This window comes from Lithobates pipiens, unplaced genomic scaffold (assembly GCF_037356315.1).
Source record: "Lithobates pipiens isolate NorthernLeopardFrog02 unplaced genomic scaffold, aLitPip1_a1.2 Scaffold_1, whole genome shotgun sequence".
Lineage (NCBI taxonomy): Eukaryota > Metazoa > Chordata > Amphibia > Anura > Ranidae > Lithobates > Lithobates pipiens.
The window spans coordinates 206,756,257-206,771,804 of NW_027507685.1; the positions used below are offsets into that span (position 1 = coordinate 206,756,257).

At 45.4% G+C, this 15,548-nt stretch overlaps 1 protein-coding gene across 1 annotated transcript in view; it reads left to right on the forward strand.

The window, feature by feature from the left end:
• The first annotated feature begins 2,580 nt into the window (after positions 1 to 2,580).
• PRSS16 (serine protease 16) overlaps positions 2,581 to 15,548 on the forward strand; it is a 38,222-nt gene continuing 25,254 nt past the window's right edge. Inside the window, exons 1-5 of the mRNA XM_077481018.1 lie at positions 2,581 to 2,737; positions 8,957 to 9,135; positions 11,383 to 11,482; positions 13,156 to 13,285; positions 15,240 to 15,363. Of these exons, the coding sequence (XP_077337144.1) occupies positions 2,677 to 2,737; positions 8,957 to 9,135; positions 11,383 to 11,482; positions 13,156 to 13,285; positions 15,240 to 15,363 (594 nt within the window). The 5' untranslated portion in view covers positions 2,581 to 2,676. The remainder of the gene's footprint in view (positions 2,738 to 8,956; positions 9,136 to 11,382; positions 11,483 to 13,155; positions 13,286 to 15,239; positions 15,364 to 15,548) is intronic.

The window sequence follows — 15,548 nt, forward strand, 5'->3', positions numbered from 1 at the left end:
TAGGCAGTTGAGTTTGGAGGCCTTTTTTGGAAAGCAAAAAACAGGAGTTCAGACGCTGAGTTTAGAGGCATTTCAAGCGCCAAACACTTTTAAATGGTTCATTTACAGGCGTTTTTAATTTTTGGCTATTTTGAAAAAAATGTATATATATATTTTTCGACTGCTTCTAAACGTAAACGTGGTAAAAACGCAGCTAAACGCAGCACGTAAACATAGCAAAACGAACATTTTAAACGTCGGTTACTATCTGTCAACTTAAATCGTTCAGGAGAGGTTGTAAAAACGTCCCGTATACATGAAGCCTCAGAGCCGGTTCACACAGGGGCAACACGACTTCCAACGCGATTTTTGTAGGCAACTTGGACACGACTTGTCAACACGACTTGGGGCCACTTACAACACGACTTTAAGACTTTAAGTCGCCCCAGGCCAGACGACTTTGGCCGTGGCCAATCAGAGAATGAGCTGTCAAGGGGGAACTCCACGCCAAATAAAAAAAAACAAAAAAACGGCATGGGTGTGACATCACCCGGTGACCACACCCTATACCTATATACGTCAACGAGCACGTCGCACAAGCCAGTACATCGGAAGACAGTGCCGTGTCAACATTGGAAGAAGAGAGAAGAGGGAAGAAGGACTGAGGAGACCGGGCTCCTCCGCCAGTAAAAGAGCACCAAGAAGACGCTGGAGAGTGGGAGAAGAGGCCGGACACCGGGAGAAGAGGCTGAACAGAGCGGAGAAGTCATCAGAAGACCCCCCGACGTCGGAAGAAGACCCCGGAGCTGATTAATAAATTAGTTTTAACCAACCCCCCCTTGTTTAGGACATGCGGCCTGGTATGGTCCAGGAGGGTGGGGGCGCTCGCTCGTCCCCACCCCCTCCCTGACCGGCCAGGCTTCGTGCTCGGATAAGGGTCTGGTATGGACCTTGGGGGGGACCCCACGCCGTTTTTTCGGCGTAGGAAGGTTCCCCTTAAAATCCATACCAGACCTAAGGGCCTGGTATGCTCCCGGAGGGGGAACCCACGCCTGATTTTTTTATAAATTTGGCGTGGAGTTGAGAGTTGCCTCAATATAGACAGAGATCCGACTTGGAGGCGACTTCCATTGAAATCAATGGGTACAAGTCGCCTATAAGTCGGATAGAAGTAGTACAGGAACCTTTTCTGAAGTCGGAGCGACTTCCGTAGTGTGCATTAAGACGGCTCTCATTCACTTACATTGATTTTTACATGTAGCGCGACTTGAGGCGACCTGAAGTCGGATCCAGAGTTGCCCCTGTGTGAACGGGCTCTTATGCACACTGGTTTAAAGTGGTTGTAAACCCTTACAACCAACTTTGACCTACAGGTAAGCCTAGATTATTTCCCCGTACACACGTTCCGATTATCAGACCACAAAAGTCGCTTTCAGACAGATCGTTCGATAATCTGATCGTTAGTATGCAGCTTTCGACAGCCGATCACGACAGTCCATCCAACCAAATCCGAAGGGACAAACAGGAAAACTTTGGTCGTATGACAGCCCATCGTACGACAATTGTCTAGTCAGTACAGTATGCGTCCGATAAAAGTCGTTCGACAAACACCACGCATGATCAGAAACACGAAAATAAACCATTCATTTAAAATACGTAGCTACGCACAACGGAAGATTTTTCCAGAATCGTACGACAAAAATCTTACACACATTTTGCACTGTTGTAATCGATCTTAGTTGTATGCAACAAAATGTGAACGATCTGTCTTACGATAATCGGAACGTGTGTACGGGGCATAAGGCTTACCTGTAGGTCCAAGAAATATCTCCTAAACCTACACAGTTTAGGAGATATTTGTAGAAAGACAGGCGCTGTCTACGGCGCATTCGCCATAGACAGCGGCGCACAGGCGAACTGAGCGTGCCGCAGTCAGCGGCGATATGCCGCGAGTGGTGGCTCCCGTGCGCATGCGCGGGAGTGACGTCATCGCGGCTTCGACGAATGACAGCGGAGGAGCAGCGAGACCCACCGAGAAGATGGATGCGCCGGACTACAGGGGACAGCGGTGACTTCGCTGGCTCCTGTGTCAGGTAAGTGACACATAACCTTTGCAGGGAATGAAAGAGGAAGTAAACTCATAAGGGTTTACTTCCTCTTTAAAACCGTTACTTGTAAGGGAGTTTTGTGTTCTGCCTGTAGAAGCAGATCAGTGTTATCCTATGTGTCCATACACATTAGGACGTCTCCATACACATTGGGACCTGTCCATACACATTAGGACGTCTCCATACACATTAGGATCTGTCCATACACATTGGGACCTGTCCATACACATTAGGATCTGTCCATATACATTAGGACCTGTCATATACATTAGGAGTATTTTGAGTTTAACGTTTAGAAGCAGAAAAAAACTTTCTGGTTTGTGTTTCTGATTGGAACTTTGAGGGAGAAAAAATGTAAAGGTAAAAGTTTTTTTTACTCCTGAGAGAAAAGACGTGTGCCATTGGAGCCTTTGGATCAGATTACTCAGAGCTGCAGTCACATGCCTTCTGCTTCCCCTGCAAAAACACAAAGCTGAGTCTGCAGGCTGTGCAGCCAATTAGAAGTCTGGGGATCATGTGACTTCCCTTTAATCATGTGATCCACAGACAATGCTGGCGTGGGTAGGAAGTTTTTACTTTCTTTTGTGAAATGGCCAGGCTGGTGCTGTGTGTGTTGCTGGTGGTGCCCCTCCTGGGGGGCTGTGACGGGGGTGAGTACAATAAGATACGGAAAGTTACTTATTACTGTTTTTTAGGTTTATTGTTTTGCTTTCTGGAATGATTTTAGGTGTTTTTTTTTATATGTATCCTGAACACATACACAGCATTTTTTAGTGCACGGAACTTTTGATCATGAGTTATTGATCGCATCTCTGTTCCCACCATGTATTCTCATAATCAGATTGATCGAAATATAGGCTGATTGTATTCATAAACAAAGTATCTCAACGCTGCTAATGCAGCATGATCGATAAATTTTCCACCCTGGCTGATTTTTATTTTTATCTTTTTATTTCTATTTTTTTTTTTTTTTAATGCCCATTGCAATGGACTGGAATGTTAAAAGATGTCATACTACATATCAACATGTGTTAACTTTTCTGTGTTTTGATGGCTTTTGATTAATTGCAATAGAAAACGCATCAAGCAAGAATGCAAAGGTGTGTGAGGGAGAGTCTAGCAGAGAGGGAGGATTTCTGTAGTGCACAGAAGCTGTAGCGGCCCGTCCCATAAGGGGCGCATGGGTGCTGGATGCATGGATTACAATGGTGTGTGTGTATTGTAACACTGATTCTGCCTCCCAGCCAATCAGGAAGTGGGTACTGAGTCCCGTTTCCCTATTGGCCGAGGGAGGAGACGGACGGCGGGGACACCACCGTGATGCAGAGAAGGAAACATGGGAATCCGGCCGCCCGGAGGGAACGGCTGCCTGGGGTAAGTGCTGTAGGTGATCGACTGTCACGAGGGAGGGGCGTCTGCTGCACCCCCCCCCCCCCCCCCCCAAGAAAATGTACCACCAGCTGCCACTGTACAGAAGAGAACTGGCCAGACAAGGGAGGCTTTCTGTAGTGCATAGAAGGTAACAGAATGGAGAGGAGAGGCTTTGTATAGTTCACAGAATAGAACTGGACAGAGAGGGAGGTGTTCTGTAGCTCATTTTAGGACAAGTGGACTGGGAGGGAGGCTTTTTGTAGTTCACTGAAGAGATCTGGATAGAGAATGAGGTTTTGTGTAGTTCACAGGGAAGATCTAGACAGAGTTGAAAACTGTGCTTGAGAGTTCATTGCAGCACAGGCAAAGTTATTAGGAGCTCTCTAGATTTTTAGCAGATCAATAGGTATTATTTATTTTAGTTTGTTTTCACTTCTCTAACACGTATCACAAAACACTTTTTCAGTGGAATAATTAACAGAACAAAAGGGAAGAAATAGTTCATTGTTGGGGTGTACATGCCCTTTAAGCACAGGATTTGAAAGCTGTAATAAAATTAAAACATAGGTCAATGGAAAGTCACATGTGGAAGTGGACTCTCTAGATCTCTCTGGTCAGCACTTGTTACACATTTATAGAATTTCTTGCTTAAGTTCCTCCTTTTGGCTTTTGTTTGAGATGAGATTGTATCAGTTACAAGAAGCTCCACAGACGCGTGACTCAGTTTGTTGTCAGACTGTGGGTTCCAAGTATAAAATCTATATTACATGTCTCTGCTCCCCATGAGAAATACACTATGTTGTCAAAGGTTTAGGGACACCTGCCTTTACACGCACATGAATTTTAATGGCATCCCAGTCTTAGTCCGTAGGGTTCAATATTAGGTTGCTCCCCCCTCTTTGCAGCTATAACGGCTACAACTCATCTGGGAAGGCTGTCCACAAGGTTTAGGAGTGTCTATGGGAATGTTTGACCATTCTTCCAGAAGCGCATTTTTGAGGTCAGGCATTGATGTTGGACGAGAAGACATTGTTCAGTCTCCACTCGACTTCATCCCAAAAGGCGTTCTATCGGGTTGAGGTCAGGCCAGTTAAGTTCCTCCACCCCAAACTTGCTCATCCATGTCTTTATGGACCTTTCTTTGTGCACTGGTATAAATCATTTGGTGGAGGGGGTATTATGTTGGGTTGTTTTTCAAGGGTTGGGCTTGGCCCCTTAGTTCCAGTTAAGGGAACACTTAAGGCGTCGGCATACCAAGATGTTTTGGACAATTTCATGATCCCAACTTTGTGGGAAATGTTTGGGGCTGGCCCCTTCCTGTTTCAACATAACTGCACACCAGTGCACAAAGCAAGGTCCATAAAGACCATGGATGAGCCAGTTGGGGATTTTGAGTCCTGACCTCAGGAGAGCGGAGACTGCGAGCCAAGCCTATATAACAAGAATACCTAACTGAACAAGCTGTTTCTGCCACGGAGTCCCACCCGCTTGAGCTGCATGGCACCGATGATCACAGATATATGTATGATTGCCAGCTCAGAGGTGAGACTGTTATTGCAAGTTCTAGCTGTGTTATATAAGACTTGTGTATAAGGAATAGCCAACCCCCACTGCAAGAAACAATATGACCTTTTAAAGAGGAAGTAAACCCTGATGGGTTTACTTCCTTTGTTTCCCTGCAAAGGCAAAGCATAATGACCTACTACGTATCGCATAGTAGCCCATTATGTGTCACTTAACTGACACAAGAGCCAGGGATGTCCCTGATTTCCTCGCCGGCTGGAAGCGTCCATCTTCCTTCCGGGGTCACGGACTCCGGCTCTCTGACTGGCCGGAGTCGCGTGACATCACTCCCGCGTGTGCGCGCAGGAGCAGCCAGTCACGGCATGTAGTTTTATTAAAACGGCACACTGTGATCCTTCTAAAGTGCGCATGCGCTGAGTACATTGGCGCATGCACAGAAGGAATCCTTGTACGAGGAATTGTAAATCTCTCCTAAACCATGTAGGTTTAGGAGATATTTGCAGCACCTACATGTAAGCCATAATTTAGGCTTACCTGTAGGTTAAAGTATGTTGTAAGGGTTTACAACCACTTTAACCAGTTGCCGACCGCCGCACGCCGATGTACGTCGGTACAATGGCACGGGCAGGCATAAGGACATACATGTACGTCCCTTGCCTCCCGCGGGTCGGGGGCCCGATCGGGCCCCCGCCCGGTGCCTGCGGCGGTCGGTATTCGTTCGGGAGCGATCCCGGACGAGGGGACGGCCATTCATTCATGGCCACCCCCTCGCGATCGCTCCCGACGAATAGAAATCCCCGGTGACATCACTTCCTCTCCTGTAATGTAAACACAGGAGAGGAAGTGATGTATTCTCTCCTCCGTGTCGGTATTTTTCGTTCCGACACGGAGGAGAGCGGATCAGTAAGTTGCACCAACACTCTACACACACAGTAGAACATGCCAGGCACACTCACACCCCCCCTTTACCCCCCGATCACCCCCCCAATTACCCCTGCCCCCCAGTCACAGTGACACCAATGTCATTTTTTTTTTTTTTTTGCATTGGTGTCATTTGTGACTGTAATAACTGTTAGGGCAGTTAGAGTTAGCCCCCTTTAGTTCTAATGTACCCCCCTAACCCCCCCAATAAAGGTTTAACCCCGTGATCACCCCCCGTCGCCAGTGTCACTAAGGCTGGGTTCACATTGCAGCGGTTTATGAGAACGAATGTGATTCGCACCGCACTGCAGTGCAAATCACATCCGATCTCTGTGCGATTCGAGTTCAGCCATTCGCCACACCCGCCGCAAATTCGCACGGGACCCTTTTTTTGGCCCGCAGCAGAATCGGATCGCATGGGTGTTCACACCATGCGATCCGAGTTTGCAGATCGCACTGCGATATGCGAACTGATCTGGGGGTGTCAGTAACATTTCACTGACACTCCCAGCAGTTCGCATAGGGCAGTGTGAACTGCCGCCGGGAGGCATGCGATGAGGGAACCCGCCGCGGATTCGCGGCGTTTCCGCATCGCTCCAGTGTGAACCCAGCCTAATAAGCGATCATTTTTCTGATCGCCGTATTAGTGTCACAGGTGACGCTAGTTAGGCAGGTAGGTATTTAGGTTCGCCGCAGCTTTTTATAGCGCCAGGGACCCCCATATACTACCGCATAAAGCCCCCTGATTGCCCCCTAGTTAACCCTTTCACCAGTGATCACCATATAACTGTTACAGGTGACGCTGGATGGTTAGTTATTTTTTTATAGTTTCAGGGCACCCGCCATTTATTACATAATAAAGGTTTAACCCCCTGATCACCCGGCGGGTGTCATTTGTGACTAATAACTGTTAGGGCAGTTAGGGTTAGCCCCCTTTAGTTCTAAGGTACCCCCCTAACCCCCCCAATAAAGGTTTAACCCCGTGATCACCCCCCGTCGCCAGTGTCACTAAGGCTGGGTTCACATTGCAGCGGTTTATGAGAACGGATGTGATTCGCACCGCACTGCAGTGCAAATCACATCCGATCTCTGTGCGATTCGAGTTCAGCCATTCACCGCACCCGCCGCAAATTCGCACGGGACCCTTTTTTTGGCCCGCAGCAGAATCGGATCGCATGGGTGTTCACACCATGCGATCCGAGTTTGCAGATCGCACTGCGATATGCGAACTGATCTGGGGGTGTCAGTAACATTTCACTGACACTCCCAGCAGTTCGCATAGGGCAGTGTGAACTGCCGCCGGGAGGCATGCGATGCGGGAACCCGCCGCGCATTCGTGGCGTTCCTGCATCACTCCAGTGTGAACCCAGCCTAATAAGCGATCGTTTTTCTGATCGCTGTATTAGTGTCACAGGTGACGCTAGTTAGGCAGGTAGGTATTTAGGTTCGCTGCAGCTTTTTATAGCGCCAGGGACCCCCATATACTACCGCATAAAGCCCCCTAATTGCCCCCTAGTTAACCCTTTCACCAGTGATCACCATATAACTGTTACAGGTGACGCTGGTTGGTTAGTTATTTTTTTATAGTTTCAGGGCACCCGCCATTTATTACCTAGTCTCACTAGTGTACCCCTAAATTTAGGGGTGTCTACTTTCCAAAATGGGGTCATTTGGGGGGGGTTTGTGCCATCTTGGCATTTTATGGCCTTCAAAACTGTAACGCCCTTAGAAAGCCTGAAGGCGGTGCTTGGTTTTCGGGGCCCCGTACGCGGCTAGGCTCCCAAAAAGTCCCACATATGTGGTATCCCCGTACTCAGGAGAAGCAGCAGAATTTATTTTGGGGTGTCATTTCACATATGCCCATGGCATGCATGAGCAATATATCATTTAGTGACAACTTTGTTAAAAAAAAAAAAAGTTTGTAATTTTCCCGCAACTTGTGGCAAAATATAAAATATTCCATGAACTCAACATGCCTCTCAGCAAATAGCTTGGGGTGTCTACTTTCTAAAATGGGGTCATTTGTGGGGGTTTTGTGCCATCTTGGCATTTTATGGCCTTCAAAACTGTAATAGGTAGTGAGAAGTGAACTCAAAAATTTACGCCCTTAGAAAGCCTGAAGGCGGTGCTTGGTTTTCGGGGCCCCGTACGCGGCTAGGCTCCCAAAAAGTCCCACATATGTGGTATCCCCATACTCAGGAGAAGCAGCAGAATTTATTTTGGGGTGTCATTTCACATACGCCCATAGCATGTGTGAGCAATATATCATTTAGTGACAACTTTGTGTAAAAAAAAAAAAAAAAAAATTTTTTTTTTGTCATTATTCAATCGCTTGAGGCAAAAAAATAAAATATTCAATGGGCTCAACATGCCTCTTATCAATTTCCTTAGGGGGTCTACTTTCCAAAATGGGGTCATTTGGGGGGGTTTTGTACTGCCCTGCCATTTTAGCACCTCAAGAAATGAGATAGGCAGTCGTAAACTAAAAGCTGCGTAAATTCCAGAAAACGTACCTTAGTTTGTAGATGTGACAACTTTTGCGCAAACCAATAAATATACAATTATTGACTTTTTTTTTACCAAAGACATGTGGCTGAATACATTTTGGCCTAAATGTATGACTAAAATTGAGTTTATTGGATTTTTCTAATAACAAAAAGTAGAAAATATCATTTTTTTTCAAAATTTGCGGTCTTTTTACGTTTATATCGCAAAAAATAAAAATCGCAGAGGCAATCAAATACCATCAAAAGAAAGCTCTATTTGTGGGAAGAAAAGGACGCAAATTTTGTTTGGGTACAACATTGCATGACCGCGCAATTACCAGTTAAAGCAGCGCAGTGCCAAAGTGTAAAAAGACCTCTGGTCATTTACCAGCAAAATGGTCCGGTCTGAAAGTGGTTAAGGAAAATGGCACATTCCTGAAAGGAGATTAGAGGGCTAGCTAATTTAAGGTTACCAGGATATTAGAGGCTTTCTTAGATATTTGTGAGGCCAACATAAATTATGAAATGTGCAATTTCCCCATCACCCTATCTTCCCTTCTTCTCCAGCCTGGAACCAGAGACAGCTTCGGAAGAGGATTCACCAGCTACGTGAGATTCAGTACTTCAAATCTTTCTACAGTCGTCTAGGTGTGCCCAAAGGCGCACCTTATCTGCCTTCAGTTGAAGGCTACATCACACAACCTTTGGACCACTTCAACCGAAGAAACAATGCAACCTACAAGCAGGTCAGTAAATAGGACTATTGATTATATGATGAGTATTTGAGTTGAGGACTTGACGTGGCACGTGCATTGGTTTAGTTCTTCAGCTCTCCTAGATAAAAGGGACCTATCAAAGGAGCAAAGCCAATAAACATGAAGTGTGCTGCACCCAGGTCTGGTTTGTATTTAGGAAATGATGGCATTTCCACAAGGTATGATAGGCCGCAGTAGGCTGGTGGGAGCACCTGAGGCCTGCTCACCCTCGCGTAAAGTTGAACTTCAGGCACAAAATACTTTCATTTTAGATATAGACGTTGCATTTAATGAGAAATATAAATCCTATTTAGTAAGCACCAAATGCCTCTTTTGAAACCCAGATAGTACCTTGTAAAAATGGCAGTGACCTCATCACTGTGCTGTATGTGGTCTGTGCAATGTGTAGTTGTGTATGGATTCCTGCAGGTCCATTCATTACAGCAGGAGAGAAGACCAGTCATCCCGCACAAGAGCGAGAGAGCAGCAGTGCCCGGTCTCTATTACAGGAGACTGGCACAGAGGCAAAGTAAAAAATAGCCTTTTCATTATGAATAAACAAATTAAAAAAAAAAACACATGGTTTAACCTTAAAGCTGTAGTAAAGTCTTTAAAAAAAAAAAAAAAAAATCAGGTCCCTGCAAGGTAATAATGTTAGTATGCATCACATACTAGCACATTATGAAAGACGTCCCTTAAAACAAAGCCCTTCAATTGTGCGCGGTTACCACTGACTGGGAATCCATCTTCACCTGGTCTTCCTTCGGGATGGCCATTTGAATGGCCGAGTTACAATGACATCACAATGAAGATAAAAATGGTGATGGGGAGGACACAGCTTGTGATTGACAACCTCAGCTGTGTTCTTATGTGCTATGTAAAGGGGGCGGGGGGTTGTGTCCAGTGTTGCCCTACCAGATTGAAATTTACTGACACAGCCAAGTTTTTACTGACATTTCCAAAAGTTACAAAATTTAGATTAAGGCTTACCTGTAGGTGCAAGAAATATCTAACGGTTAAGGAGATAGTTTACAAAAACCGGGCACCAATGTCTATGACGCAGGCTCACTGAGCATGCTGTTAGTGAAGGCTAGCATGCCGTCACTGATGGGTCCCGCGTGCATGCGCCGGAGTGACGTCATCACTGGAAGGAAGATGGACGCATTGTGGGAGAGGGGACAGCGGTGACATCGCTGGCTCCTGTGTCAGGTAAGTGACACATAATGGGCTACTATGCGATGTGTAGTAGCCCATTATGCTTTATCTTTGCAGGGAAACAAAGGAAGTAAACCCACCAGCAATGTGCAGCAGCACAGATGATGACCCCTCACTGACACGTCCCCCTCCTGAGTGAGTCTCTCCACATCAGGTGGCCCCTTCAGTCCAGTCCAAAGAGCACTGGCAGTCCTGCTCCCGGCTTGCCTTACTTCCGTCCTGCAGACCTGCACACGAGGCTCAGGCCACTCCGCTCAGCTCCCTTGCACTGTTACATCACTCACCACGTTCAGGCACTGCCTTCGCCAGACCCGCCCCCCTGGCGGTGCCACCCAAACACACTGTAGCAGGCACTCAGATGGTCTTGGCCAGCTCTGCACTGAAACTGCACATGCGCAGTTCCGCGCTGAGCATCACAGCCATATATTTTACTGCCTTTTCCTGTCACTGCCATTTACTGGCAGGAGAAAAGTGCCCATTTTATTTTTTACTGGCTGCCAGTAAAAATACTGACGGCTGGCAACATTGGGTGTGTCCCTTCCCACCAATCAGCTTTCCTTACTGATGTAACTTAAGCTCCCTGCCCCCTGCTTTTCAGAGCTGAGAGATCCTGTGTAAATTATGCACTTTGAATGGGTGTAGGGAAAATACAGCTGTAGATAAACAGATAAAACTTATATGAGGTGACTTGTTTAATCTCTGTGCATCACCTGAGGCCAATCACCTCACTGGGTATATGTAAGGGTTTACAACCACTTATAGGACAGGTTCACTTTGACAAACTTTGGGCACTGTGGATGTGGGCATGTCTCTGTTCCATTAAACAGTGCTTACAGAGGCTGTGTGTAGTGAATCTTATAACGTTTAGGTGTATTGCATCACCTGGCCCAATACAATTTAATTGTTGTGGGCATGGCTGCCATGTTCCTCCTTTTGATGTCTGTATATGAATCCTTGGAGCCAGTTGCTGATTGTTCTGACATGTTTCTTCATCTTGCTCTTCCTCCATCTCTCCCCATTTAGCGGTACTGGATCAACGAAGAGTTCTGGCAGCGTCCAGGTGGACCCGTTTTCCTGTTCATAGGTGGAGAAGCTGCCGAATCTGAATTTTCTGTCTTGTCAGGTTGGTAGAACAGAACACAACATTCCTCCTAATCCTCTGACAGACACCTACTTAATCCTACAGTACATAGCTGAGAAAAATGTGCAAGTCTATCCAGCTAGTAATACTGCTAATGTAGTAAGAGTGAGAATTGTTTATTATGTATGACTGTCTGTCGTCTAAAGGGGTTGTAAAGGCAGAAGGTTTTTGATCTGTGTAGCAGACCCACTTACATTTACCTGAGGTCATCCTATGTGAATGTGTATGGGGTACATTTATTAATGCAGCTCTGGCGTCTCTTCCAATTTCTTGTCTCTCCTCTGCCGCTGTCTTCTTCCTCTGATATTGTCTCAACGCTCTCTCCTCCACTCTAATGCTGGATCTGCCATTTGCCATTACTTATATAGGCATGGTTCGGGGACACCATGGGGAAGGCAATGGAATAAGTAGCTGAAGGCCTCTTGCACATGTGGTCATCTAAATTGAATCCCTCTTCTGTGCTCCTGAGCATTAAAGTAACACAAAGGGCCCTAAATGCAGGTACCACATTGTCTAGCTTCAGTCTGCATCGATTTGACAGACTGCAGGTAGTGGGGCTGGATATTGCAGTTCTCCTTCCTGGGCACGCTAAAATGCTGGGAGAGACACATGGCACCTAGATGGCTCCATGTGCGCGGGGCCTAAAAAGTAAGCACTGCAAAAAGTAGGCAAGTATATTAATGCGGAGGAGATGAAGTGTCCTGGCCACTGCCCACCTCACCCGACCGTATGGTTAGGAGATAAAAGTAGCCTCAGCTCACTCTTATCAAGGCCACATTCTAACGTGTTTCGTCCCATCCCTGGGGCTTAATCATGGGGTGTGGCCTTGGCGTGAGCTAAGACTGCTTTTATCTGCTAAAAAGCATACGGCAGGGTGAGGTTTGCAGCACCCGGGACGCTTCTTTTTGTCTCCTCCTGCATGCTTTGAGTCAGGACCGACTCGCACTCTCAAACAGCAGCATCCACCTCATAGGACTTTGGCAGCCTGAGTGAGGCTCCCACGCAAAACCCAGGGTCACTGCATATTGTACGGGAGATGCTGTAGCATAGGAATGCTAAAGGCAAAAGTCATTTAAAGGTGAACTAACCCTTTTATTTATCAAATTCTATGTGAAAGGAATAGCGTTGATCACATTAACGTTGTTCTATAACATTCAACATGCTGTTCCATATTTTTGTTACAATTTAATGTAGAGATTTTGTAGCTTGCCCATCGGAGGCAAAGCTGATTAGCCACAACCGGCACCCTACTTCCCATTATAGCTGCTATGGTCATTCCCTGATCACTCAAAGCAGTGCTGCTCCTCTTCCGGGTTGAATGGCATCCAGTGCCTTTTATCCTACTCACTGTGAGCCCTGCGTGTCAAGGCTGTGCCCTTCACCCCAGACACATAGGAGAATGCTGCAGAGTGGCCCATCATAATTTCGGTGTGCTTCCCTCTGCAGCATTTGGGATCTGCCAACTTCAGAGAAGGGGGTAAAGAGGACCTGTTGTGTTACCGATCCGAAGACAACTTTATTTATTTGGTTTGTGTTGGGGAGCACCAGGGTCAGTTTGGGGCTAGCAGAGGGAAGACCTGAGCTTGGAATTGGGCTTGCATCCTGTCCACTTGGAGGTATAGAATATGCTGACAAGGACATTGTGTTTCATCTAGGAGAGCATGTTGAGCTGGCACAGAAGCATCACGCACTCCTGGTGTCCCTTGAACATCGGTATTATGGAGCCAGTATTAACGAAGATGGCCTCACCCTGGAAGGGATCCGATTTCTGTCTAGTCAGCAAGCGTGAGTATTGCACTGACACATCACACACTGATAAGAGGAGAATCTTTGCTCATTATGATGCTCTAATGGAGATTTATAATAGAAAGCTACTGTTAAGAATTTGTCTGCCTACTATACCATAAAAAATATTAAAATATAAGTCCAAAAAGCTGTGTACAAGGGGAAAGAAAATACGCACACAGAATGGCTGTGAAAATGTACTCTTGTCTATTCAATAACTTGCAATAGGTTTGGTACAGCTAAGAGAGAAAGTTAGATCATGTGTCGGCTAGTTAAGACAATGCATCTACGTGCCTAGCACCAAGGTCATAGTTGGCTATATGCCTAGAAATAAAAACATTTTACTTGTCACTTCTGGGTTTGATCGGCTTCACCGGAGGCCAGAGGAGGGGTCTAATAGACCTAAAATCTCTACATAAAGAGGACCTGTCATGGCCCATGCTTTTACAAGGGATGTTGTTCACCCCTTGTGAAAGCGATAAAGTTAATAATAATTAAAAAGTTTCAAATAAAATGTGAAAAAATTATAAGTGCCCCCCCCCCCCCCCGCACGCTTAAACACAAACGCATACGTAAGTCTCGCACGCGTATGTAAACAGTGATTGCACCACACATGTGAGGTATCGTCATGAACGTTTGAGCGAGAGCAATCATTTTAGCTCCAGACCACCTCCTGTGTAATTCTAAACAGGCAACCTGTAAAGGCTTTTAAAGTGCCGCTAATGGAGATTCTTAAGTACCTTAGTTTGGCACTCTTTCATGAGCATATGCAGTTTTAAAGTGTTGCATGTTGGGTATCTATTTACTCTGCATTTTTTTTTTTTATATTTTAACAAAAGTGTGTGTGTGTGTGTGTGTGTGTGTGTGTGTGTGTGTGTGTGTTTGTGTGTGTGTGTGTGTGTGACCGCTGCTCAAATACCATGTGACCATATAATAAATTGCAACACCCATCATTTTATTCTCTAGGGTCTCTGCTAAAAAAAAAAAAAAATCAGTGTCTGGGGGTTCTAAGTAATTCTGTAGAAAAAAAAAAAATTACAGCTTTAGAGAGAAATGTCAGAATTGGCCTGGGTGGGAACTGTTTAATAGCATTCTGCAGAGTCCCAAACATCCCTGTACCTTTTATAAATGTGCAGACTTTCTTTTTTTTTTTTTCTTTTTTTTTTTATCAATATTAAGGCCATCTCATGAATGTCCCATTATGCCTGGTAAACTTGATGAGATTATTGGACGAATGATTGTCCGTTTTATTTAAGGTTTGTTTGTTTGTTTTTTTTGCATGCTAACCTCCATATCGAAAATGAAAAGGTTACTAAATTTACAAGATTCTCATATGACAGAATAGACATTTGGAAGTTATTTATTTTATTTTTGAATGAATACCGTACTGATTAAACAAAAATCGTATGATCTGGTATTATATGAGAAATATTTTCACGCTCATCCCGTCCGATGATTTCACATAAATTGTTGTGATTTGGCTCTGGAAAGTTGTGTACTAACGATCAGATTATTGGTATCGTATGATTGCTTTTGAAAGCAGTATTTTTCGCACAATTTTGAGTCTTCTCAAGTATGCAAAATTAGGACTTGATCTAAATATGGCCATTTCAGTGGGGACAAGTCGAATTTCAATCCATGTATGGCTGTCCCTCTTTCATAGGAATCGATTGCTAGATTGACTTCTTTTGAGCGGAAATGTTGGAAAATGTTTCCCAATCAGCGGCTCCAACCGATGGTCAGTATCTTCTGACAGCAGAGTCCCGTTGTCAGAATACAATGTTCCAGCAGGGTGGATTCCTCCATCGACCTCAATTGTGTGGCTAGAAGAAACAATTGGGGGGCGGGGGGGTGTTTTTTTTTTTTTTTCGCTCAGCTCCTTGGCTGATTAAAATAAGGGTCATCTATACTCAGCTTAACTTTTTTATTTATTTATTTATTTTTTCTCTTTCAGACTTGCAGACTTGGCTTCCTTTCACATGTTCATCTCCCAGAAGTACAATCTGACTCAGAAGAACACCTGGATCTGTTTCGGAGGCTCTTATCCCGGATCTCTGTCTGCTTGGTTTAGACTGAAGGTGAACCTCTAGTTCTGCATATAATGGCAGTGTGGGCAGTACAGTGGCTTGGTGGCTGGCACTTATGCCTTTACAACAATGGGGTCCTTTGTGTAAATTATGGCCAGGACACTTTTTTTGCATGTAGTGAATGTGTTCCCACTGTGCTTGTGTGGATATCCTCCTGGTACTACAGCTTCCTCCCG